Genomic DNA, 27969 nt, shown 5'->3' on the forward strand with positions numbered 1-27969 from the left:
TATGCACGCCAGTAAGAACGTTGCGCCAGTCAGGCGAGAGCTCGCGAACAGTGTGGCTGCTCGGACGTTTTATGCAAAAGCAGCTCCGGTGTGCATTGTGATATACATATACCAGAATATTTGTTATTTGTAGTACTCGTGGTAGTGAAAAAAACATCAAAAAAACAAACAGTTATAAAACTTTTTTAGTGGCAAATGTATTTTTTGTAAGTTCTAATATAACCTGCATATTCTACTGTAGCTTTTAAGTAAAACAATGCATTTTTGTTATTTTTTATTTCTTTTATTTTCTGTGACTATGTCTCGGAGTTGCAATATAAGTATGCTTATTTTGTTTAAATGTACAATGTACATTTAGCATTTGTTTTGAATAGAAAAAATAACTATGATCACCAGCCAAATGCATTAGATTGTATACAAACAGCAGTTAATATTATTTTTTATTGTTTTCTATTTGTATTTTTCAGGCAAAGCCTCCATTGTCTGCATCTGGAGAGTTGAGGTTTGCTGATCAAAAAACAAAATCCTTTAGGAAATACTTATTTGAATTCAGTCAAGCTAAGTTATGCTACTACAAGGATAATAGAGTAAGTTGCTTTATTCATCATCTTTTCAAGTTGGCTGTGATAGATCTTAATCTTTCAATAAAATTTGAGCCAATATTGATACTGATGTATCGGTATTACCCAATATCAGTGACATTGATATCAGTTCAAATTTAATGAACGCCAAATGCACGGCCATGAAAATAACCGGTTGGGCAGAATTGTGTGGGTGTCACTTATGGGAAAAGCAGAGCGAGAGTGGGACAGAAGGTTGTACTGTGTGGCAACATCAACCGAGCTGCATTGTCTACTTCGAGCATCAGGCCGACCTCTCTCCGGGGCTCTTTTGTGTCATCTCTGACCTTTCGAACAAACACTTTCAGTTTGTATTGCATGGATTACATAGACCAACTCTACAACGAGATATTTTATTCTCTTAAACCTCTAATCACAGCAGGTTGTTCTTCGACGTGGCTACAGCATGAACTTCTACCACCTGCCTAATTTCATGGTCATGCGTTTAGTTAATACTTTTCAGGGGTTTGGGTATCTCATGAAGTCTTCAAAATGCTGTGTGACATTTTTGCAAGTCTGAATACTATGGGAAATTACACAAATTTTTCAATTTATACTTATTTTGCACAACAGATTGTGTGAAAAATGGATTTTTTGATTGAATAACAGCTATTTTAATATTCTGATCATCCCATATGTGAACTTACAAATATTCTAAAGTATGAATGATAGTTGGATATGGTAAAGCTGCAATGGGTAACTCATGTACGAGGGTTGTTCAAGTAAAACTGTGACTTACGATTTTTCAGAATAACTGAACACACCTAGACATATATACATAACTTTACTTGTAAAAGACAAGTGCCTACTATAACTGCATCTCCATAACAACGTAGGCAACATGAGTCACTAGTTTAATAAGATGGTGAACAACCCCTTGAGTGCAAACATGGAATAGTGTGTTGTTATGAAATTTATTGTGGAACTCTTGATCGTATGTTACAGCTTATCGTATGCTATTCTTACCATGGGTGGTGCCACATTGTCCTGGTGGAAAACAAAACCTCCACGACAGACAAGGTCTTGACATTTGTCCTGCAATTCATTGCACAGGCAAAGGACTTTATCCATTAATGTTTTCTTCAGAATGGATTATCCCACCTGGAGTGAGGTCTGTCACTAGCATAGACAAATTTCCTTCAGAAAAGAAAATTGTGACATTTTATGTTTGATGTTATGTAATGGATCCATTTCTCCTCCCATGACCAGTCTGACCAAAGATGCCTTCCCTCTTTCTGCAAGATAGAAGAGAATGCAAACACCCACACATTGTATGTTTTGTGAAAGCTCACAGAATTCCAACTTACCCAAATCTGACAAGTAACCGATGTCCTTCAGATTCTCACAATCCACTTTCAACATTCTCCATTCTGATTCTCAGCCAAAAGTATTCCCTTTTGAATATTACCTTTATGTCTTGTCTGCCGATTTGAAGATGGCGGGCATTTCTTTATCATGGCGTTCGTTATTTTCTCCATTCGTAAGCATCAGTGGCAACTTTTATATCTCAGCTCTGGTAAGTCCTACGACAATGAGACAAAATCTGTGATGTTAAGCACATTATAGGCTACAATTATATTTCTGTGTAATTTTCTAAATATTATTCCTTCATAATAAATTTTAAGGTCAAAATTGTGTATTTTAATCTCTCAAAATGACATTTTCGGACATTTTTTGGGGGTAGAAGGCAGTTTGTTTGACACTTGAATTTTTTTTGTGCAAGTACCTGTGTACCAATAGAGTATGTCAAAATTATTTGAAGCTTGAGACTTTAATCCTTTTTTTTCTACAGGGTCATAAACATGTACTTTTTGTTAAAAAATTCCAAGTTCAGGATTAAATATCTCTGGTGGGCAGTTGTTTAAAAATCTGAAATTTGTACAAAATACAGTACTCCATGATGAGTAACTTCAGTAAAAATTTTGAGTTTGAGATTAAATTGGTTTAAGAGATACAAAACTCGTGAAAAATTCAATATTTTGCATTAAATGTGGTATGCCTAATTTCATTCCTTATTAACATTTTGTGTTAAAATTCTGCAAACTGTAATTTGGAATGTCAATCAACAACATTACAATCATGAAATGGCTCTGCAATAAAGTATATATACGAGGGCATGCTGAAAAGTAAAGCTACTCATCATGGAGTACTGTATTTTGTACAAATTTCAGATTTTTAAACAACTGCCCACCAGAGATATTTAACCATGAACTTTAACCATGATAAAGAAATACCTGCCATCCTCAAATCGGTGATAGTAAAAATAAAATAACAGTGGTTCTGAACTGTCAACATATGAGGCTCACACCACACAAAAAATAAACTTTTTTAAAATTGGTCAAGCAACCATGTTGTTTGACTTTATATGGATTGACTCGTATGTGAAGTTTCATGTTTTCGCATTGGACAATTGGATAGTTTTTCCTGATTAATTTCAAAGTCTCACTGCGTTCATTCACTAAGGGTACGTCGTCTGGAGCAGAGATGGTAGCGTGTCACTTCTTTGATCATTCCCGGGCAGTGGTAGTTGCATTTTCTCCCATTAGGTGGCACTGGAGTGTGTGTTTCCTGGCTTGTGCCATCTGCTGTGCTTTCTGCTTTCCATCGTCAGGTGGCGTTGCTGGGTAGTGGTTTGGGGGATTGTGCCATCTGCTGTGTTGTGTTGTTCGGTGTGATGTAGTTTCTGAAAGAAACTATCCAATTGTGCAATGCGGAAATACGAAACTTCATGTATGTAATACTTAAACTGTGTTTACCGCATCCATCATGAAAGGTAATTTTCTTTCAGCTGTACTTGTTGATTTTGCTGAAAAGTATATGAAAAGATAAGGATTTATGATTCCAAATTTTTGATTCTTCAGTTGCCTTACCCCCTCCCCCCCTTCACACATTTATAGTATAGATGTATTCAGAAATAGTAAGTGTTATAATGAAATGTACTTTGCATTTGCAGGGATCCATAAAGTTAGGAGAGTGGAAAATAGAAGACATTGTTTGGTATATTGGTTTTGAGGAGAAACGCAATCCACAGTCACGGTAAGAAACATATTTATTGCAATATTTGTACTATACATTATGAAAAAGGTCATGTGACATTTCACCCATAAAACCTTAGTAACACTGATATAGGTCTTAACAATTTACCAATAACTCATTTAATATAAGATGTTAAATATTTGAAGGCTGAAGAGTTCAATTTTTTAAAAAATATTTGTGATCAGAAAATACATGGGTTATTCTTAAGGAGCTTTGAGACTGAAGCAACAAACGGATAGTGTCGGTTGGAAGTGAACCCAGTAATCAATGCAACGCAATGAACCAAAGTGATACTACATGTGTTGCTTCTCACTTGCATGTCCTTCAACTAAGTCCAGACTGTAGTGCATTACTTGTGAATCTCGCTGAACAGTGCGAGGAAACATTGTTCTCAGAGTACTACGATGAACTGAGTGCGGTGCATGACAGACTAGAGGAATCAGTTTCTCCCCTTGTCTCGGTCGCAGTGAACAGTGATGCAAAAAGTGATGTTCGGTTACCGAAATTAATATTGCCCAAGTTCGGAGGAGACATACACCAATGGTTATGATTCCAGGACTTATTCGTGGCGTCGGTGCATAGCAACAAACAGCTCAGTGGCGCTCAGAATCTGCAATACTTTAATTCAGTCCATCGCAACAACAGATTCAAACTACGAGGGGGCGTGGAATCTGCTAGAGTCGCGGTACCAAAACTAGAGAAATTGTGAACAGCACAAATAAACTCTTGGTGAATCAACCTTGTGTGCCATCAAGCTCGGCCCCAGGTTTATGCAAGCTCATTGATGTCACTTCTGAGTGTGTGCATGTACTGAAGGTTCTTGACATTTCTATAGAGGCATGGGATGCAATATTGGTCTTTCACACCGACAAGTTGGATGCAGAATCTCGGCAGCAGTGGGAACTTTCACTGAAGGATGCAGAAGTGCCCAAGTTTGAGGACCTGACTTCGTTCCTGGATGTGCGTGCCAGAGCTTCTGCAGCATCTACAGTGACCTCCAGTCTCCCAAGGTCCAGCAAACACCCTCCCAAAGCCAGTGATCGTCCAGTGAAGAAGAATGTAAATTCGTATCACACAGGTGCTGAAACTGTGTGTGTTAAGTGCCACGGACACCACAAGTTGCATGTCAGGTGTATCGACAAATGTCTGTGAAACATCAATACTATTTCGTGAGAAACAATGGTCTGTGCTACAACTGTTTGAAATATAATTGTAACATCAGAAAGTGTACTTCGCGCACATGTATGGTGTGCTTTAGAAAACACCACACGTCCCTTCACTTCTCTCCTAGTGAATATCCCAGTTCTACGCAGCAAGTAACGTCCCACATCACTAACAAGAAGAAAGCCATTCCATTGCAGGAAGTTCTCTTGTGTACAGCCATCGTGGGCGTCAGGGATAGACACAACAACGTACAGCATTTTCATGCCCTCCTAGATACGGGCTCGGAGTGTACATTTGTCACGGAACACTGTAGTCAACAATTAGGCCTTCGAAAGAAAAACATCAGTGTTGCCATATCCGGTATTTCAGCAACCGGTATCGGTACTTCTCGTTCCATGGTGGACCTACAGTTTAGGTCAAACACGGGTGACGAAACGTACACCACCAAAGCCATCGTTGTGAAGATCATCACCAATGATTTGCCCAAGCAACAATTCACTTTTGATCACCAGTGGACACACCTACATTACCTTGATCTTGCCGACCAGTCTTTCAACAAACCAGGCAAAATAGACATTTTATTTGGCGTGGATATTGTTCCCTTACTTTTAAGACCTGAGAAAATCGCAGGTCCAGTAGGTACACCAACTGCCATAAGCACATCTCTTGGGTGTATTCTTAAGGGCAGAATCAACGTTCCACGCAATAAACACACAGTGTCATGTAGTGAATTGGACACAACCCCACAGCACTTCTGGGAGAGAGAGAAGCTGTGCCATCGGTAAAACTACAACGAAGATGAAAATATTTGTGAACAGCATTTTTGAAAAACACAAAAACGTAACATCAATGGTCGTTATGTTGTAAGATTGCCCGTCCGAGAACAAGGCAGTGTTCTTGGAGCTTCACGCTGTGCAACGTCTCAAACCAGTGGAGAAACAACTCGTCAAGAATCCACAACATAAACAAAGGTACGCAGAGTGTATGCAGGAATACTTAGACTTGGGTCACATGAGCGTGATTCAGAATTTCCTGTTTCCCAAGCAAGCAGTTGCTACCTCCAACACCATAGTGTCATCAAGAAGGACAGTTCCACAGAAGTTATAGGTGATAAACTGTAAATTTATTTATGAGTTTTAAACTCTTAACGGCTTTACGGATCGTGTATATGATGCCAGTGCCAAGACGACAACAGGAGTGTCCCTCAATGATAAGCTGCTTGTAGGTCCCAAGATACAAGACAACATAATGCCTTTGTTGCCACGTTTTCGTATGTATCAAATTGCCCTTACCTCGGACGTTGCCAAAATGTTCCGACAGGTGAAAATACACCCAGATGATGCAGAATATCATCGCATTGTGTGGAGAAAGTTGCCGAGTGAAGAGATAAGAGACTTCAGATTAGAGAGACTGACGTTTGGTACGGCTAGCGCTCCTTTCTTAGCCACGAGGTGTGTACAACAGCTGGCCCGCGACGAAGAGGCAGACTTCCCTGAAGCAGTGGCGATTACATTGAGAGACTTTTCGTGAACAATCTAGGTACTGGTAGTGATACAGTAACACAAGCTATCACGTTACAAAAGCAAATGAGTGAACTTCTACAAAGAGGTGGTTTCGAATTACGGAAATGGTGCTCGAACAATTCAGAAGTATTGAACGAAATCCCTGTACATTTGCAAAAAACCAAATCTCCATTGGATGTGAGCATAAATGAACATATAAAAGCACTTGGAATCGAATGGCATCCAGCGAGTTGTATCAGTGATGCAACCTGCAACTCATGAGCAATTGACCAAGCGCATATTGTTATCAGACATCGCGGAAATATTTGACCCCCTCGGGTGGATATCTCTAGTAACTTTCAAAGCAAATATCTTCATGCAAACACTTTGGCAAGCTAAATTTAACTGGGATGATGTACTTCCACCAGAACTAGAAAATGCATGGCGAAGTTTTCGGGCGGAATTACATAAGGTGCAGGATATTAAGGTGCCTAGGCGAATCATTTCTTCAAACCCCCTAACGTGCGAACTCATAGGCTTTTGTGACAGTTCCGAGTGAGCCTATGCGGCCACAGCCTATTTATGTTCTACATACAGCGACGACAGTGTTTAAGTGCATCTGTAGCAAGCAAAACGAGAGTCGCGCCTCTGAAGAAATTGACTCTCCCGAGACTCGGAACTCTGTGCTGCAGTGTTACTCACAAGTTTGCTGCAGACAATAAAGGAAGCTCTTCACTTGAACATTACGAACATGCTTGCATTCACTGACTCTTCAATAGTGTTGTGTTGGATAAACTCTTCTCCTTCTAACTGGCATACATTTATTGCCAACAGAGTCGCTAAAATACAAGACATTCTCCCTGCAGAGTATTGGTTCCATGTGTGCAGCAAAAAGAATCCAGGTGATTTGGCGACAAGAGGAATTTCTCCCTCAACCCTGCTCGAACGTGATATTTGGTTCTTCGGCCCTCATTCATTACATCATCACATCACTCATTCTTTGATATCCACGCCGTCAATGCAGCAGGAACAGCTGAGGTGGAGGGAGGGATGGATGGAGGGGGAGAGAGAGAGGGGGGGAGATATTATTTTTATTTTTCATCTTAACTAGTCCTGTGGTAGAGGTTTTTAATTCAATAAAAATACGTACTTTCTTAATTTCCAACTATGCCTAAGTAGGGGGCGATTAAATAAATGCTAAGAAGAAGGGGAAAAAAGGTCAAGAAAAAGAAAAGACAGGTCATGAGAAAATCAAGAATTTTGGATTTGTTATTTTGGTAGACACCCTGTTTTAACAAGGTGGGAAAGAAACAATTTTCAACCAAAGTTAGTAGAAAACCGATGGTTGAAATTAAATTAACATTAGAAAAGAAAGGTTTTAGTCTTTTGGCAGTACTCTGTAATTTGTTGGTATGTATATACATATATTTTTAGAAATGTTCCTTTGCATGGCATCTTGGACTTATCGCAGATTAGTACTCATGGGATCACTTGCATTTTAGTGTTTTGAAAGTAAATGTGGTAATTCAGGTACTCACGTTTCCACGAAGCTATTTCAGTAATTTTCTATTAATTTCGGTAGCCATTGGCTAAATTAATAGAAAATTACTTAAAATAGCTTCACGGAAAACATAAGTACCTGAATTATTTATTACCATGTCTCTCATTCCCATAGTATGAATAAATGTGGTAGATGGCAGGACGAGAGATCATGAAATATATGGATAGGAGAGCTTGTCTTTTAAATTTATTTACTATTTTTTTTAATGTGATGTTGGCTCTTGGGGAGATTTTTTTACTTCTTGTTTCTTTTTTACTTCTAGCTGGGCTATTACATTCATCAATAAAAATGGAACAGCAAAAAGGTTAGTGTTTCAGTTTCAAAGATAGAAATAATACATATGGTTATCTGTTATAGTGTTGAACTTCAAACCAAAGCAAGCACTAGTGTCGATATAAATACTTAACCAGACATTTATAATCACTGAGGGGTCAATCCATATGAAGTCATACAACATGGTTGCTTGACCATTTTTTAAAAAGTTTATTTTTTGTGTGGTGTGAGCCTCATATGTTAACAGTTCAGAAACACTGTTATTTTCTTTTTACTATCAGTAATTTGAAGATGGCGGGCATTCTTTTATCATGGCGCGCGTCATTTTCTCCATTCGTAAGCATCAGCGGCAACTTTTTTATCTCAGCTCTGGTAAGTCCTACGACAATGAGACAAAATCTGTGATGTTAACCACATTATAAGCCACAATTATATTTCTGTGTAATTTTCTAAATATTATTCCTTCATAATAAATTTTAAGGTCAAAATTGTGTATTTTAATCGCTCAAAATGACATTTTCGGACATTTTTTGGGGGGGGGGGGGGAAGGCAGTTTGTTTGACACTTGGAATTTTTTTGTGCAAGTACCTGTGCACCAATAGAGTATGTCAAAATTATTTGAAGCTTGAGACTTTAATATTTCTTTTTCTACAGGGTCATAAACATGTACTTTTTGTTAAAAAATTCCAAGTTCAGGGTTAAATATCTCTGGTGGACAGTTGTTTAAAAATCTGAAATTTGTACACAATACAGTACTCCATGATAAGTAACTTCAGTAAAAATTTTGAGTTTGAGATTTAATTGGTTTAAGAGATACAAAACTCGTGAAAAATTCAATATTTTGTATTAAATATGGTATGCCTAATCTACAATAAAGTATATATACGAGGGCGTGCTGAAAAGTAAAGCTTCCTATGTTTTTTTTTCTTTGTTACCTTGTAAACGCATTTTGGATTTTGAGCAACCATACATTGCACTTATAAGACTTTTCCGCTTCTCCATTGAAGGTTTCAAACTTCTATCGCCAAGGGATACTGAACTATTGCAAGGAAAATGGCAGCATGTAACCATGCAATGTCATTGGAGTGCCTGAAGTAGCGTGCCGTGATCGAGTTTCTAACCACAGAAAATGTGCTACAAATTGACATTCATATGAGACTGAGGGCATTTTATGGGGATGAATGTATAGACATCAGTAGTGTGCGATCTTGGGCTGTTCATGCTTGTAAAGAAAACCCAAGCTCAACACCATTCCGATGACCTCCATCAGTTGCAGTTTGCGGCCTTTCACTCCATTCTCTCACATAGCTGAGATTTCTTCAGCTGGGGGTTTTCTTTACAAGCATGAACAGCCCAAGATCGCGCACTACTGATGTCTATACATTCATCCCCATAAAATGCCCTCAGTCTCATATGAATGTCAATTTGTAGCACATTTTCTGTGGTTAGAAACTCGATCACGGCACGCTACTTCAGGCACTCCACTGACATTGCATGGTTACATGCTGCCATTTTCCTTGCAATAGTTCAGCATCCCTTGGCGATAGAAGTTTGAAACCTTCAATGGAGAAGCGGAAAAGTCTTATAAGTGCAATGTATGGTTGCTCAAAATCCAAAATGCGTTTACAAGGTAACAAAGAAAAAAATACATAGGAAGCTTTACTTTCCAGCAAGCCCTCGTATATATACTTTATTGTAGATTAGGCATACCATATTTAATACAAAATATTGAATTTTTCACGAGTTTTGTATCTCTTAAACCAATTAAATCTCAAACTCAAAATTTTTACTGAAGTTACTTATCATGGAGTACTGTATTGTGTACAAATTTCAGATTTTTAAACAACTGTTCACCAGAGATATTTAACCCTGAACTTGGAATTTTTTAACAAAAAGTACATGTTTATGACCCTGTAGAAAAAGAAATATTAAAGTCTCAAGCTTCAAACAATTTTGACATACTCTATTGGTGCACAGGTACTTGCACAAAAAAATTCCAAGTGTCAAACAAACTGCCTTCCCCCCCCCCAAAAAAAATGTCCGAAAATGTCATTTTGAGCGATTAAAATACACAATTTTGACCTTAAAATTTATTATGAAGGAATAATATTTAGAAAATTACACAGAAATATAATTGTAGTTTATAATGTGGTTAACATCACAGATTTTTCTTTTCTCATTGTCGTAGGACTTACCAGAGCTGAGATAAAAAAGTTGCCGCTGATGCTTACGAATGGAGAAAATGACGTGCGCCATGATAAAAGAATGCCCGCCATCTTCAAATCGCTGATAGTAAAAAGAAAATAACAGTGTTTCTGAACTGTTAACATATGAGGCTCACACCACACAAAAATAGCATTTTATAGGTTTGTCGCGTGTTACTCACAAATCCAGAATATAGAAAAGGAAAGTTAAAAATGTACTTACGTATGTGAGTATAGTGCTCTTATTGTAGAACGACGTTTCAGAGATTGACTATCTCTTTCCTCAGGTTCGTATAAAAACTAAGTACTTGGCATAGTACTGCGTCAAAAATGTAATATGAGGATTGTGGTTAAGGGTTGGTTAGGGTACATTTAAAATATTAAGTTTTTGCTATTAGAAGTACGTAAAAACCAAGTCGTTCCCTAATAAAACTTGTACAGTAGACCTATTCACAGGTAAAAAAGTTTAAAAAGTTAAAATTCTAAAAAACCTGCATAAATCACAATGCAACCTGCAGGTTTGGCCTTTCCTACCCAACTGTGCTTATCTATCCACATGAAGGTCAATTCTCAACGAATATTTCCCCTCCCCTTAATTTTCTCGTTTCCCCTTATTACGTCACAAATCCAACGTGAATTCACGTTCCTCTCTTGCAGCTTGCATAACTTCCGGAGTGACGTGGAAACCGATATTGGGTTCAATCTTCCAGGCTTTATCCCATTTTTTGAGGAAATTGATCCACCCTTCTTCCAAATTTCCTTCGTCCCTATTAAGATTACTCTTCCCCCCCCTACAAATACTCGCTGTCTCATACACATTTCTTCCTAATTTCCTCCCCTCTTTTCTGATTACCTCTTTTTTTGCGATTCTATGCCCACTTTCCAAAATATGTTCTGAGAGACCCGTTTTGGGAACTTTTTCCCTTATGTCCTTTTCATGCTCGCTCCATCTTTTACCCATATTTCGGCCCGTCTGTCCTATGTACTCCTTCCCGCATTGGCATTCTATTCGATAAACCCCCTTCTGTTTTTCCGGTATTTCCCTAGTTGTCTTTCCTTTCTTATAATCGGTGAAGTATTTTTCTACATTCTTTGGTGCTTTCATCCCGCAAACGATTCCAAAATCTCTCGTTATTTTTCCGATTTTTTCCGATACGGATTGATGGTAAGGGATGCCAACGTACTTTACCCTCCTATTTTCGATTTTTTCCCCTTCTTTTTGATCCCCTTCTTTCCTAATAATTTTCCGTGCTCTCTCCGCTATCTTATCCATTTCTCTATTTGTGTATCCATTTTTTAATCCTGTTTTTCTTATCCACCGAATTTCGTTGTCTTTTTCTTTTTCATTATTGCATAGTCTACCGGCCCTAATAAAAAAGTTGAGGAATACGTTTTTCTTTGTTATTTCGGGGTGCGCCGATTCCTTGTTAATATATAAGTTCCCCGATAGGGGTTTATGATGTACCCCTGTTCTAATCCTATTCCCTTCTTTCAAGATACTAAGATCCAGGAAATTGATTTTTCCATCGCTTAAGTTTTCCCTAGTGAAGTTTATTCTTTCGTCTTGTTTTTCTAATTCTTCAAAAACCTTGTTCAGTGCTACCCCCTTTCCTATAATCAAGATATCATCAACGTATCTCCCATAATATTTAATACCCATTCCTGTTTTTTCCAAAGCTGCCTTCTCAATGAAGTGCATAAAAATGCTCGCTACTATACCCGAAATGGGGTTTCCCATCGCCAAGCCTTCTTTTTGTCTATAAATACTGTCATTGACATAGAAAAAGTTATATTCCGTTACAAGGTTATACCATCGTACATATTCCCAAGCAGTTAGGATGTCTATTCCTTTTTCTAACAGCCACCTTAGTAAACAATCTCCCGCCCGCCCCCTCGGTACACTTGGGTATAAGTTAACAACATCAAAACTACTTATTGTATCCTCGTCATCAATTTCCAGATTTTCTATACATTCTTTAACTTCTACGGCATTCCTAACGCTATGTCCTATACTCACATACGTAAGTACATTTTTAACTTTCCTTTTCTATATACCACACAAAAAATAAACTTTTTTAAAAATGGTCAAGCAACCATGTTGTATGACTTCATATGGATTGAGCCTGAGATAAATATTACATGACATAGCATGTTTAGTTTTTGGTATACATTTCCTAATTTCAAACTGACCTCCATGGTGAAGTGGCAGTGCCAGATCTACAAGCCGATAAACCCCGCAGTGGAAGGGGGCCTGGAGACAAGTAAGCCTTTAGGAGGCCCTCAGCCATTGACATAGTAGAGGGCACGTATATGCGTGTGTAAGAAACAAACTTAGTTACTCAGGGGACAGGAACGAATACAATATATACAGGTAAAAGAAAAGTTAAATTCCCTGTGCATATAGGACAGTGCCATGAAGGCACATTTTGGGAATGTCCCCACATATTTTCGATGTCGGCCATCTTGGAGGTGATGTGATCAGCACCATGCTGCAGCCACTTTTGCCCCCCCCCCACACCCCGATACCATTTGATTTGAGGCTGGGTGGGCCCTAAGAGCCACTTTATGCTGGACAAAGTCTGAAAAATTCCAACCTTAGATCAACCACACCAGATTTCTTGTGTGGCAGTCAGACTAGAATCAATCGGCCTACAATTTCTCGAGAAATGCAGGATAGAAGGTTTCTTCAACCTATCTTTAATCAGGAAAAAAATATGACTGCATGATTGTAACAAATGTATCATTTTCCAGGTGTGAGAAAACAGTGAACTATATATATCACACAACCCGCTTCCCATTTAAAAAAATTGAGTTGGGTGGGTGTAGGCTCAAGACTTGTAGGTCCGGCACTGTGAAGTGGTTATCACAGCAGTCCAAGGTTCAAATTCCAGCCTGGGCTTTGGTATTCTTCATCAATTTCATCACATCATTACTCATCCTTATTTCATGATTAGTAAAAGTACCAGAAAAGTGATGCCAAATAACAAAATTCAAATCAAATCCCAATTCCAAGAAATTTTGTATAATGATCCACTGCATCCAAATGGAAGATCCGAAACAAAGTTGTACAAATGTAAACATGCAAAGGAATCAGTTCTTGGCTGCCCTTTTAAACAGAATTGGCCCATATCAAAAAAATGTTTCCTACAAATTGTTCCGAACTTAGAAGACCTATCCAGCAAGGGGTACTCAACCTCCCTTTCTGATTTAAAATTTTTAATGTGTATTTTTTTAACAGACCAATGCAACTGTTTTCTTAAAGGTGAATTGTTTACTGGCTCTTGCAAATACCCTTATGTACTATCTTGTACTGGGTTATAATCTTATTTCTGAGTGTCATTTGTAACTAACATTAGCTTTCATTGTATTTTTTGCTTATTAGAAAGAAGTTTAGCCATATAAAGAAACTTTCCTATTAATGTTATTTGTAAGGTGACTGTAGCTACACCAACAATTTGGAAGGATTCAGGTCTGAACTACATTTAGTAATTATGTAATGTATTCCTATTCCTTCACCCCAAAAGAAGAAATTCTAGGTATTGAACTATAAATGAACTTTTAACATGTTGAGAAAACTTACAATGTCTTATTTTAATCCAAGGATGATGACCATGTGATAGAGTTCAAATATTGTGCTAAAAATAAGAATATGCATCAGAAATATGGCATAGTGTGTTATCTTCACATTATATAAAATATCCTTTTATCGATCCAACTATAACACACAACTTGAATTTATTGATCCAGTATAATGATTCTTTCATGAGAATCCGTGTGTGAATTACGCAAGAGTAGCTCTGTTGTGTCTTTCTTTTTGTATCTGTTTTCAATTTTGGAAACTTGTGAAATTTCAGGTCAAAAGAGTTCCCCTATTTTGGATGCACTTTTGCCGGCACCTCGAAGGAAGAGCAGCTGAGATGGATGGCAGCCATGCTTATTGGTGAATATCCGCAAGGTCTTACTTCACCACATTCAGTCAATCTCCTAGGATAAGCATAATTGATAAACATATCCTAGAGAAGTGGGTGATAATCAAATTATAGTAAAGTTATAAATATAATACAACTTATCAAGGGATGTAGGTTAACTGTTGCAGTAACTGCGGAGAGTGCCATAAATTGAAGAAGGCCAGTATGTTGGTACGTTACTTCGTTGAATGTTTGTGTGTATTTATAACATGTATACATACATATTCCACTTTATAGATAACAGTTCCAAAATATGAATTTGAAAGTTGTTGTACTGCCATAGTAAAGTTCCGAGAGTTTGCATAATGACACGTATTTGTTAAAATTGTATCAAAGAATGGACTTTAGTGATATTTATAGAATGTTTATATGTAGGTTGTTATTTTGCACACTTATACTATGTTTTTTTATTATGGATTTTTTTGTCACCAGGAAGAAAATATTCCAGCATTGATGAATGAATTTATGTCTTTGTATTGGAATGTTTTATTTTATAGAATAGTTGCAAAATCTTCCACATTTTACTGTATTGTTAATGGCTGATTTAAATGGGTAAGTAAGACTTGTCATACTGAATGAATAAATTAAATTTGAATTATACGATGAACTTAAATCACATATACAAATTATTACCACTAAATTATGCACACTATTTAAGTGTATATTTTATGATTATTTTTACTAAATTGTTTTGTTTGTACAAAGGATTTTTTTTTAATATTTGAAATTACTACTTGATGAATGGCGGAATGCCTGATGTGTGCAGGCATCATTTTTCAAGCAAATTGTTTGTTTGAACAAAATATTCTAATCAACTCTGTGCATTGATTTGTGACAGTAATTTTCTGTCAAAATTTATTTCTACACGCGAAGTTTTACTTGTTTACTAGCACTATCTTTACCGATTCACATGCATAGAATTTGAAGTTCTACCGTCTGCATTTGACAGTATGTTTTTGATGTATAAATGAAAATGGAAAACAAGTTCAAGGAGATACAAATTATTTTATTAATTTGAATATAAATTTTTAAACTGACTTAACCTTTTGAGTCCCAAGGCCATTTTCACAAGTAAGCCTCTCGGTCCCGAGCCGATTTTGAGCAAAATGCAGTTTCAATTAAATGAGTGTAGATCGGAGACTAATTGCCCTAGAGAGATGAGTGATATACCGTTGTACGCGGAATGAACCAGAGATTCAGACTATATGAAATTTATGCAAATTCGGCGTATATATGGAGGGGGAAAGGGGGGAAATCCCCTGAAAATACTTTTTTTTAAAAAAAAATGGGGTTTCGCCCCCTCCGCCCCCCCCGAAAAAAAGGATTTGAAAAGTTCAAAATGCACATAGAAATTATCGCTGGCATGTAAGGAACACAAAAATATTTGCATTATTATCATATGACCAATGTAACTTGAGTTGTACATCCCAAAAAGGAATGGTCGGCACGCTACTGATTCAAGCTTCAAAATGCAGCGGTACCTTGAAATGACTTTAGCTCAGAGACTATTTTCCCTGGAGATATGAACTATATACCGTTGTACGCAGAATGAATCACAGATTCAGACGATATATAATCTATGCACCTGCGGCGTATATATGGAGGGGAAAGGGGGGAAATCCCCTGAAAATACTTTTTTTTTAAAAAATGAGGTTTCGCCCCCCCCCCCCCAACTGTGGCATTAGTACAATTGCATTCCTTAAAAAAGCATTGGCTAAAAAATACAAATGAATGATAATTGAAATTTATAATTTGCCTACTTTTATTGCATCGTAGATTGTACCAACGCGTCAGATGTGAAAGTGTATATGTGTACATACATTGCAGAAATTTCTTGTTTGCTAGATATAAGGGTCTAACAATTCATTCCATGAGCCCATTCTTTAGCAGCTGAAATTTGATAGCATAATTGAAGCATACACTATTCAGCACATAATTTATAATCCAAACATTCCTCAATTAATAACATAACACCACTACATTCCAAGCTGCAGTTTTAAAATTAATTATAACTAGAGCCATATATTTATGGTAAATACAAGACCAAGATATCAGTACAAAAACTGGGCATATTTCGGGATCAAAAATATTATATAAAATGGTATATTGCTGTTAAAATGGTGAATAAAACCCTAAAATTGATTTAAAAACCACTTATTACACACAATTAACATTTCACTTTTAACAGCACATTTATTTAGTTATCAGAGTATTAAGTTTATTCCTGTGTAATTAAGTCAATTTTTGCTTGTCAAATATTTACAGCATAATTAATCAATTTTTCGTGATTTGCATAATATAACTCGCAGGTGTCGTGTCTAAATACCTTAAATTTCATTTCGTGTTTTCGTCAAAAACGAAATATGCGTGCCCCCAATTATAACATTTGCAGGTGAAGGAAGATTAAACTATTCTATAAATGTCTTCCAATGTGGTAGTGTGCATATATATTCATGAAACACCTCTTGTTATTAACATTTTTGAATAAGACTGATGTAGGGACCAGTTTTAACTTCCTTCAGTCTTCCCAATTAGCTGTTGAATATATTGTTATGATTTTTATAACATTATATGTATTCTTTATTATATATTTACATAAATTTCATATATTGATGTTATTCATATGTGTGAAAATTAAGGCATGTAAGAAAATAGTTTTTTTTTCTGAAGTATCATTGTTATAGTGATTTGTACTGAAGTAATGAAATAGTGTTTATGAAGAAAGTTTGTAATATTTTGTGTATTTATAATGGTTAAATAGATGTATACATTGAAAACAACCATAAGAGCAGGTTATTTTCTTATTCAATTAATATCAAGTACAAGGTCTTATAACTCTTTCCATAATGATGGCATTATATATTTTACTTTTATTGATGAATTTATTAAAATGTTATAAATGTGGAACTTTTATCACAGTAAAGGTAGAAGCTACTTACAATTTTCTATTATTTTTATTTTTATGTAGACAATTTGTAGTCAAATGAATTAATTTTGAGATAATGTGCCAGAACAATTTACTCACATTTTGATATGTGGTTTTTGTACAGAGAGTAAGAGATATGTTTATTAAATCCTTTGTTGCTTGTTACATCAATTTATATTAATATTTTTACCACCTTCCCCTGAAGAAAATGCATTAAAACAGTGTGCTTTCTGTAATTATTTTCAAATTATTTATTGAAGATGCATCAGGAATAACAATAGAAGTGCAAAGTATGTGCAATAAGCATGATAAATCCTAACTTAGTATGTAGCATTAGAGTATGCCTAAAGATTTCAATTTTTTTTTTTTTTGTACTTGGTATTTTGAACATTATGTAATGATTTAGTATAGAATAAAATGTCAATCGTATAATATATGGAATTGTTGCTGTTAGTTGTACTATTTGTTATAAAGCACAAGTTACATTGTAATGTTTCGCACTGTATTTAATAAGAGAGGAATAGTTTAACATATTGTTATGCCTTACATATAGAAGTGATGAATAGCGTGTAGTATTATTTGTGAAAATGAATTCAAATATTTGCTTAGATGCAACTAGCTGTACATGATTAGAACAAGTGCACTTTTTTGTCTTTTGATGTGTGTGGTCTGTGATAGCATTGTGTTAAGATCGAGTTGTGATACTTAATACAAACATTGGGCGCCATTGCAGGGATCAAAATTGTCCATTTTTAGCATTTTTATGTTTACATCATGCACATGTAGAGTATTGAATCTAGTTGTGTAGTAAAAAGATACCATAATATAGCATTTATAATCTACATGGTGTCAGCTAGGAAAAGGAAAATGATGCAACATGAATTTGGCAGTATTAAGTTGTGATAAAGGTGCTGATTTTGTGCATAATTCTTCTGTAGATAGATCAGTGTGCAGAATATAATATGAACAAGAACATTTTTAGTTTGAAGTAGCTTTTTTTTTTTCTTCTTTTTTTTCCACTTTTCACTAGCCTCATTACCCCAAACAAGGAAATATGCCTGAACTGCAAATATTTCTGTATCCAAACCGTTTGTTAACTTCTGAACCTCGCAGAATTTTCTTTGAAGTTTAGTAGCAAAGTTGAATGCTCACACATCGCATTCTGAACCAAAATGTTTTTAATATACCGATGCAGGGGATTGCAAGCGTTGTGTATTTTATTAAAGTGATTGAAAGATTCATGTAAACATTGTTTATGTCACTTGCTTTTAACTACATGGATTCTATTCCTGTGCTGGTTCTTTGCAAATACATATCTGATTTCTTAATAATATATTCCACTGCTTTATCATCTTGAGTTTCCGAAGACAAACTGATTATAAAACTGATTTAATCTCATTGAATGTTTTATTTTTTCATTTTTGATCCAAAATCCTTAGAGCTTGTTGCCTACAGAATTTCATTTGCTACTTAAAACATATACTTTCCACGGAGCCATGTACCAAATTGTTACCTCTATATGGTTCTAAATGTTGTGCACAGTCAGTACATATGTAGTTTGCTTCTTTTTATGGTGGATTTATAAAGAAAAACACCCAACTAATAACATGTAAGTTATGTTACTATTTCTTTTATGCTTCTTTGTGGAGGCAAAATATTCCTAATAAAGTTAATAAATCATGAAAATAACATGAATCAATATTATACTATATGAATGACATGTACATTCAACAATAAAGAAAAACAATATTAATGTACGAAGACTATTTCACACAATTTAAAGTTTCTATTGCATGCTATGTTTTGAAAGTTATTTTTCATTTTTTTAACAATGCTCTATCGTATTTTTATGTATGTTTATATACATAAGTGGCATTATATAAAATAATAATAATAGATGCCATTTATATATGTGCCTTAACTTGAGTGCATTATAATATTTGTTCCTTTAAGATGTATGAATCATGGGTATTTTAACAAAGTTTCATAATACTATGAATGTTGTTGCTGATTGTGAAATTGTGTTGGTGCTTTTTGTGGTACATGTTATTCCTAGTCCCGTTTGCTTGAGTGTATTTAAAAAATTTGCACTTTCATTTTAATGTACTATAATTATGTATGAATTTATACACAAATACACGTTTATAAGTCTTTTCACGGTTTATTATTTTTACATTGCATAATACACCCAAGATAAACTTACAAACTTGCAGAGAATTGTGATGGTTCAGACACTATGGCATCCAACTGACCAGGAGATTCTGGTTCGATTCCCACAATAGCTAATCTTCAGAGTTAGATTGAAAATGTCGCCATGTCTAGGGCAGAGTAATATTTGCCAACTTTACTAAAGCCCATGCGGTCAAAGAACCTACTTTGAAATCTATTTTTGCCTTTTGCATTGGAAGGCATGAACCCTGAACCAATCAGGTTGGACCAGTTTCCATGGTGATGAGAAATTCTTTTGTGGTATACTGCTTTGCTAAACTTATGCCTCGGAGTAATAGTTTGCGGTCCAAGGCACAGATAAGCCTAATGGCTGCCACCAGCTAGAAAATGAATGGGTCTTCCATATTTTTTCTCTTCCTGAACTGCGAGCAAAGGGTGCATGTTGACAGTAGAAGGTGTCATTTACGACTGGACAAAAATTGGGTGTGGCAACATTGCTCTTCGCACTTCAAAACTCCCACACCGAGTCGAAAAGTCTGGGTAGGTTCTTTGATCGTTCAGACTTGAATCTGTTTTCTGTGAATCAGTTAAGTTATATCATTAGTAAGTGAAATGAATTTTCTTTCATTTTATCCAATTGCTGCAGGATCTAAATGTGCTTTGAATTCATTAACAAATTTTTCAAAATTTCCGTAAAATTCTAACTCTTAGAATTTTAACGCCTATTTGCAACAAACGATTACGATAATTTCACATTACAGCCAATCAGAATACTTTAATACACGTGATTTGCTGATTCAATATGTTGCAAATGATTTTCATGTCTATAATTTGATAAATATACCCAGTCTTACGATAAATACTGTAAAAAGCATCAACCTGAGTGTACCTGGAGACAGTCATCAAGGATATCCGGAACATACTCTTTCATGGTCTGGAGTATAGCTTTCAGCAAGATTCTGCACCAGTTCATATGCTCAAACAACCCAGCAGTAGCTTGAGATGAATGTGACCAACTTTATTTCCCCTATTTCCCCCCTCAGATTGGTCATCTGGCAGTCCAGATCTTAACCATCTGAACTACAAATTGTGGTCTGTGCTTCAAGACATTGCTTGCAAGAAGACACCCCAGTATTGTCAGTGTGAAGCACTCTCTTGTGAAGGCAATGGCAAATTACCCTCTCTATACACTGCATAATGCAATTGATGAGTTGCCACATAGACATAGGGCATGTGTGTAGACCAATAGTGGTCATTGAACAATGATTAGAGCTTTGTCTACACAATATATCAGTGTAATACATATCCATGGGATATTACATTATCTTAAAGCATCTTCTGTTATTTCATTCCAAATCTTGTGACAGTATTTATGTTAAGACTGGGTATACAGGGTCCACACCTGCCGCAAAATGACTTCGGACCTCATAACAAAAGCACAAAAGATACAGAAAATTCATGTGAACAGCTATTAGATACAGCAAAAAATGCATACGGAGTCATGTTGCCTTTATTTTTGAGAACCATTTGGATGCGCTTGGGCATGGAATCACTAAGACTTCGGAAGTAATTTAAGTCTTAAAAATGAGATTCAACTTACCATTGTTAGAAAGGTTTCACTGGAAACGAAGCCTTAATATTGGACATGGAATGATATTTTTTTACGGAATCTTAAATAATACCTTTTCACATGAATTTTTTGTATTTTTTGTGCTTTTGTTGTGAGGTCCGAAGTCATTTTGCGGCAGGTGTATATCCACCAAATGTTCAACCATGACTAATGTGCACATGACTTGCCACTTCATCGATAGTCACTCGTCAACTTGACAGAATCGTAGCACAAACTTGCTCAATGTTGTCAGCAGTGGATGGGCAACCTTCACCTCGCTATGCAAGCGGAGAGAGGGGTGGCCATGTTTATCCTGTAACAACTAGAAAAGAAAACGAGTGATGAAGATCAAATGTGTGCAAAAGCAAGGACATAAATGAACACTTTATTGTCATGCATGTGCAGAAAGCAGTACAGCTAGCCTAAATAAAATTACATCATGGGTGCAGATAATTATTGACTGACCCTTGTACATGCACATCATGCAAATACGAGGTGCATCCAGAAAGTAAGTTTTCCTATTTTTTTTCCCGTGAAAGTAAACATAATGAGCCGTGTAAATTGCGCATGCGCAGCAGAGCTAAGACGTATCAATCATATGCCAGGCGGACAGATCCCACCCGGTGCCAGTAGCGAGGCAGCAGTGGTCCGAAGTGGAAGCTCGTATTCCTTCTCCCACCGCATGCCAGTAGCGAGGCAGCAGTGGTCCGAAATGGAAGCTCGTATTCCTTCTCCCGCCGCATGCGAGGTTCGGTCGGTGATAAAGTTCCTGAATGCACAAAGCATTGCGCCAATTGACATTCATCGTCAGCTCTGTGAGGTCTATGGGCCGAACATTATGAGTAAGCAGATGGTGCGTCGCTGGTGTTGGCAGTTTTCGGAAGGTCATCAAAGTGTCCATGATGAAGAGCGCAGTGGGCGTCTGTCCCTCATCACTGATAATCTGGTTGAGCTGGTGCGGCAGCGCATCGTAGAGAACCGTCGCTTCTCGATTACGGAGTTGAGTAGCCTTTTTCTGCAGATATCGCAATCCGCGTTGCATGAGATTGTCACGCAGCACCTGCTGTTCAAAAAATTGTGTGCCAGGTGGGTGCCGAAAAACCTGACACCCGAACACAAAATGAAACGTTCAGGAGCAGCACTGACATTCCTGCAACGGTACCATGATGACGGCGATGATTTCCTCGACAGGATCGTCACGGGCGATGAGACGTGGATTTCGCACTTCACCCCGGAAACCAAGCAGCAGTCAATGCATTGGTGGCATTGGATCTCCGGTCAAGAAGAAATTCAAACAGACGCTGTTGGTACAGAAAGTGATGTGCACTGTGTTTTGGGACAGGAAGGGCATTTTGCTCATTGACTTACTTCCTTCCCAGAGGTGAAACGGTGAACACTGACCATTACTGTGAAACACTAAGGAAATTGCGACGTGCCATTCAAAACAAGAGGCGTGGCATGCTTACTGCAGGTGTTGTGCTCCTCCATGACAATGCTCGTCCACATACGGCTCAGCGCACAGCAGCTGTTTTGACGGAATTTGGCTGGGAGTTGTTTGATCATCCACCTTACAGTCCTGATCTGGCTCCCAGCGATTTTCACGTTTTCTTGCACCTCAAGAAATTCCTGTCCTTCGGTGAGCGTGTTGGCAAAGACGAAGAGCTGAAGACGTCTGTCACACGCTGGTTCCATTCACAGGCGGCAGAGTTCTACGACAGTGGGATCCAAAAGTTGATACCACAATACGACAAGTGTCTCAATTCTGGTGGTTGCTATGTTGAAAAATAGCTGAACCTTTGCTGTACCTGTTGCCAATAAATGGTTTTCTGAAACTGTGTTGGTTTTTTTTAAAAAAAATAGGGAAACTTACTTTCTGGATGCGCCTCGTACTAATAATAGTAGTAATAATATCCACTCACATTAATTGAAGAGTTCAAATCACTGCTTCCTTGTTTTCTGCTGGACAAAGTAGTTGATGAAATCTTCGCAATTTATCTTGTACTGTGTAATGAAAATAATGCACATCCAGTCCAATTTGCTGGTAGGTAAAAATAAATGAAAAGGATCAAGGTCTTGTTCAGCGAGATGGAACAGCTTTTCTACTCCTAATGTGTGTGCCCCTAGGCCTGAACCTGGTGGTACTAGATGCAAATCAACCCTGACAATCTCAGAAATTTTCCCGTCAATATCCGTAGGTCTTGTCTTGCAGTGGCGAATCTTTGAAAGTTTGACCCGGTTTAGCAGAACAATTCTTACTTATCAGTGGCGGCGATTAGAAGGGGCAAGGGGCAGTTGCCCTGCACTATGAGCTCTCAATGCTAACCCTTGCTTACCAAGTAGAGTAAACTGTCCTTGCCACACCCCCCAATGGCCACCACTATTTCTTATTGTGTGTATTTATTATACACCTGCCCATCTAGATTAATAGAAATAGATATAAATATAAATAGATATAATATAAATTAAACACCAATGCAGTCATGCAAGTAAAACAAAAAAGTAGGGTTGAGCCGATACAGATGCCAATGTATCGGTATCGGCCGATACTAGAGGTATCAGTTGGAATTCATCTACCGATACTAGCCGATACTTTTCCGGCATTTTGGTCTTTCACGGGGTCTGCAAAAATGCCACGCGACACTTTCAGGGAGGCTAATTGTGCTGGGACTTATTCAGATTTTAAACTTTCTTCTTATTTTGCTCAAATTTTGCATGAAAAACTGTACTTTTTAATTACATATATCTATTTTAATATATTTATGTACTTCTTGAATATTCTAAAGCAAATTTCTTGGTAAATTGATGCATATAATTGGAGAAGAATATTTCACCACCTAATGATCAATATTTTGAACAAATTTTAATTATTGCAATTTTCAAGTATCATTTTTATTTGTTTAAAACACTTTGTCACTTTTATCACATAGGCTAATCAGGGCTGGACCTACAGGTTAAGGTGAGTTTGGAACCACTGTAGAATGTGCCTCCACTGGGGATCGAAACCAGAACCCCTCGAGTTGTTTTTTTTATTATAAAGTGCACAGCGTTGTCTATAATTTGTAAATTGTACCCCAATTCTCAAAGAGCCAATGTTACGGACTCCTCGTTTACAGCACACACTATTTTCATTGCTGAACAGGAGACACGGCCAGCAGAAAAGTTTGTTGAGCTTAGAGCATCCTGTCAATCACCACTTGTGCTTCTCATAATTGGAAACACAGAAATGTCTAGACTATTTGCGAATTCTATCTTTGCAACATGTAAATGAACCTGGTAATGCAAGAGTTTATCCTTTATGGCATGTGTTTCTTTGAAGTCTCGATATCTAACATTTTTTTCCCACCAGGTCCTCAATAACATAATTACACTAAATTAAACATTCCACACTACGAGCAAGGCCACCCACGAGATTTTTTTTCTCGTGGGGGAGGAGGTCAGCAGTGCTTAAAAGTGGGGAAATGTGGAGCGATAATTTCCCCCATCTAAAAGGTACAGGGAAAAATGTATCCCACAAAGAAAGTACACTACAGGGAACAACCTTTTTTCATGTGTAGGATAATTTCAAGGCGCTTTTTATGCAAATTATTAAATTTATCACAAAAATAAATTTAAAATATACTCGTTTTGTTCAAATATGAATGCAAATCAGTAAGATCATAAGTGCAAATCATAATTATCTTGCAAAGCATGGTAAATCTGCCTTTTTTTTCAATGTTTTAGTGCATATTGCCTTTCAATCGTAAGCACCCCTGGATAACTACTGTAAGCAAAATTGAATTACGATTTAGTTTTTCTCAATTCTTAAACTTTGAAGCAGTGCACCAATTTTCATGAACATTAAAATGTGCCAATAATATTCAACAAGAAATATTAAGACTTAGGTTTCACTTTTGCATAATAACAGATTTTCGTGAATAAAAAGTTTAAATGTTAATTGTATTTTCTAACATAATATAGTCTACTTATAATGGTACGTTACCATGTACTGTTATACCCAGTTAAGATGATTCTCATAAATTCTCCCCCAGTACTAGGATAATTTGCATAGGCACTAAATATGCTGTCTTTCAGGACACCACCTCCTATAAATCAACCTGTTTTAATCAAACTGCTTGGAATGGCAATAACCAGATAAAAAACTTGGAAGAAATTGAGTGTAAAATACGGAAATCAGGTTACTCGTATATTTTATCATATTCATTGTACCATTTAAAATTAATCCATAGAATAAATAGTTCCCCAGTTTTAAAATTTAAAAAATTAGTTTTTTATGAGCTACATCAAACAACATACATTTTATGACTAAAGTTTCCTCTTACCTTAAGTTTTTGAGGTTTTGGAAATTCTTGAGGCATTTAAAAGATAACAAAACAGAATAACTATGCATTTTAGTAAAAATGTAAAAAAATATAATGAAAAACGGTTGTGCTGGATATTCACTCATCTGGTGAACAGTTGGAAAGTCTCTCCAAGAATATAACAATACATTTTTATTATAAACCTGGGGTAAAACTAGTTTCGTTTTATTATAATACTAAATGATTATCTGACGTTGGCCGGAGACAGGAAAACAATGAATTCTAACTATAGTGTAAAATGTTACTAATTTTATTTACAGGTATTTAAAAGTATATAAGTACAGTATTAAAATTATAAAGTAAAATGTTTTACAAATTCACTATAATATTAATTTAACTCAAAACTTGATTATAAACAACATTTTTAGTTTCACCTCCAGGAGCAAGAATATAAAATCAACGGCATTGGGAGTGTCGCTATTCATCTTAGCGACCCCGAAAACTATAGATTCCACACTAATATTGGCTGTTTTCGATTATTTTTACATGTCACCCCTTCCCACCCTCACATCTAGGGGTGCCAGGGGTGTCTTACCCCCAGAGTATATTTTTCAGCGGCGTGCATTCAGGATACGCAAGGTACTCACTGCGTACCCACAACACAGTAAGAAAAAATAAACATTTTTTCGTCTTCCCCGAACATGAAAATTCAACAATTATCGCTCCGAAAGCAGTTCCACTGCAAGAAATTCCGATTTCCGCACGAACACGCTGCTGCCTTCCTGAAGGCAGTCCCGAATGATCCCGATTGTGACTTCGGCACCCACCCGATCCGCGTTCCTGCCGATTTCCGCAGAAAGACGCTGTTTCTTCTGCTTGGTACCCTTGAAATTCGGAAGGTAACCCCATTGGCTCATATCAGCCCGACCACGTGTTTGGGTCTGCCCGCGCTTACCCTCTCTCCCACTTCTTTCCAGGTTCTAAGCATCGAGGGTACCCAAGATTTTGACAGCGTATGCAGTGTTGACAGTAGTCAACATATTTTTTTCTGGAATGCTTAGCTTACTAGCATTTAGCAGCCACGCGTAGATAGATCACTGTTGGGTTGCAATAAAAATACATTATAAAAAGTGATACAGGAATCAGACAGGAGGGCAAGAATATGTAGTGGTGGAAGATCATATTTAATATACGCGTAAACTATCACATATAAAATATTTATGTGAGGTTAAAGTTACACTAGCAAGTTGTTTTTTTTCGTATAGGGAGGTGAGGACCAGAATGGACTGTCACTGTGTCGAGGGGAAAATATGTGAACAATTTGCAAGTTTCGCACAATTCTCAGAGTATGAGAGTATCTGTTTATCTCCTTTCGGGATCAACATTTCCTTTGAGTTCCATAGCATGGGTGTTGATTGTTGACCCAACGATATGAATGAATGATAAAAGAAAAACATAATAAAACACAATGCTTACAATGGGATTAGAATGAGCCCCCCCTTCTTCCGCCAGACATTGCAAAGTGATGTACGGTAGTTTAGCTTTTGAAGTGTTCTGGGATGTATGCTGACGTATTTTCTACTTGTCCTTAATTATCTCCCTTCTACAAAATACTTTGTCGACTGGCAACTCCGATTCAACGCGTGGTTTTCGGGCATAGCGGACCGGACACAACGTACTGTGGGAGGTTGACTTTTGCTTTCTTCTGTCGTGTGAAATTTGCAGCGAGTGTTTCGTTCATATTATTTACATTACGGGATCTCTATTGTTTGTCGGTGCTGTGAGGTGATAAAATAGGGGGACCGGGAGTTATTGATGACATACTGGAGAAGGGATTTTCGGAATTTACGAAAAAAGTGTAAACAATCCGAAATGGAAGGTGTGTTCCTGATTTGGAAAAATTGTTTCAGGCAGGAGTTGTGAAGGATGGTAAGCAGTATATTAGTCATTTTGATTTTTGAGAAGAAGAAAAAATATCTCTACAGAGTGATTGACTGAGTAGAAAAACAGTGAAACTTTATTGTTGGCCTTATTCGTTGGTTTCCTCTGCGAAAGATGTTGTGAAATAGTACAGGATACTGAGATTTATCAAATTTATTACATGAAATTTGAAAGGACGGAAAATGATTGAGCCATTTCCTTCCCGTTCAATGTTCATCGCACTGCATGAAGGAAATAATCAAAGTTGAATTGTTGGACTCTACGTAGCTACTATCAGAATATATTTGCGAATATAAAATATCATACATATATTTTACCTCGTTACATTTGGATATTGATACAAGGATGAGAAATTTCCCATTGTAAAATTGTAGAAAAAAGTTATTTTCTGAATAACATGATGGCCAGGGAGGGGGGGGGGGGTTCAGGCCCCCATAATTCATTTCGGTTGGCCACTTGTTGCGTACCCTAGTTTAAATGTCACCGCACGCCACTGATATCTTTCCAGATTGTAAGTCATATGTGTACCAAGTTTGGTTGCTTCACGCATTCGAGAGTTATGCTGGAACAAACATACATATATACACACACACACATCCATTTTTATATATAGAGAGATTTATTATTGTGATAATTATAATCACAGCAACAACAACAAAAAAAATATTTCTTAAAATTTATACTTTTCAAGCAGTGGC

At 36.8% G+C, this 27969-nt stretch overlaps 1 protein-coding gene across 3 annotated transcripts in view; it reads left to right on the top strand.

Annotated features, from left to right (window-relative positions):
* RhoGAP15B (RhoGAP_ARAP and RA_ARAPs domain-containing protein RhoGAP15B) overlaps positions 1-15889 on the top strand; it is a 71231-nt gene extending 55342 nt beyond the window's left edge. For all 3 annotated transcript variants that reach the window (XM_083126384.1, XM_083126382.1, XM_083126383.1), the window contains exons 10-13: positions 468-587; positions 3574-3656; positions 8146-8187; positions 14215-15889. In XM_083126384.1, coding sequence (XP_082982510.1) covers positions 468-587; positions 3574-3656; positions 8146-8187; positions 14215-14353 — 384 coding nt within the window. In that variant the 3' untranslated portion in view covers positions 14354-15889. The remainder of the gene's footprint in view (positions 1-467; positions 588-3573; positions 3657-8145; positions 8188-14214) is intronic.
* The last annotated feature ends 12080 nt before the right edge of the window (positions 15890-27969 follow it).

This window comes from Lepisma saccharinum, chromosome 8, assembly GCF_977018435.1.
Source record: "Lepisma saccharinum chromosome 8, izLepSacc3.1, whole genome shotgun sequence".
NCBI lineage: Eukaryota > Metazoa > Arthropoda > Insecta > Zygentoma > Lepismatidae > Lepisma > Lepisma saccharinum.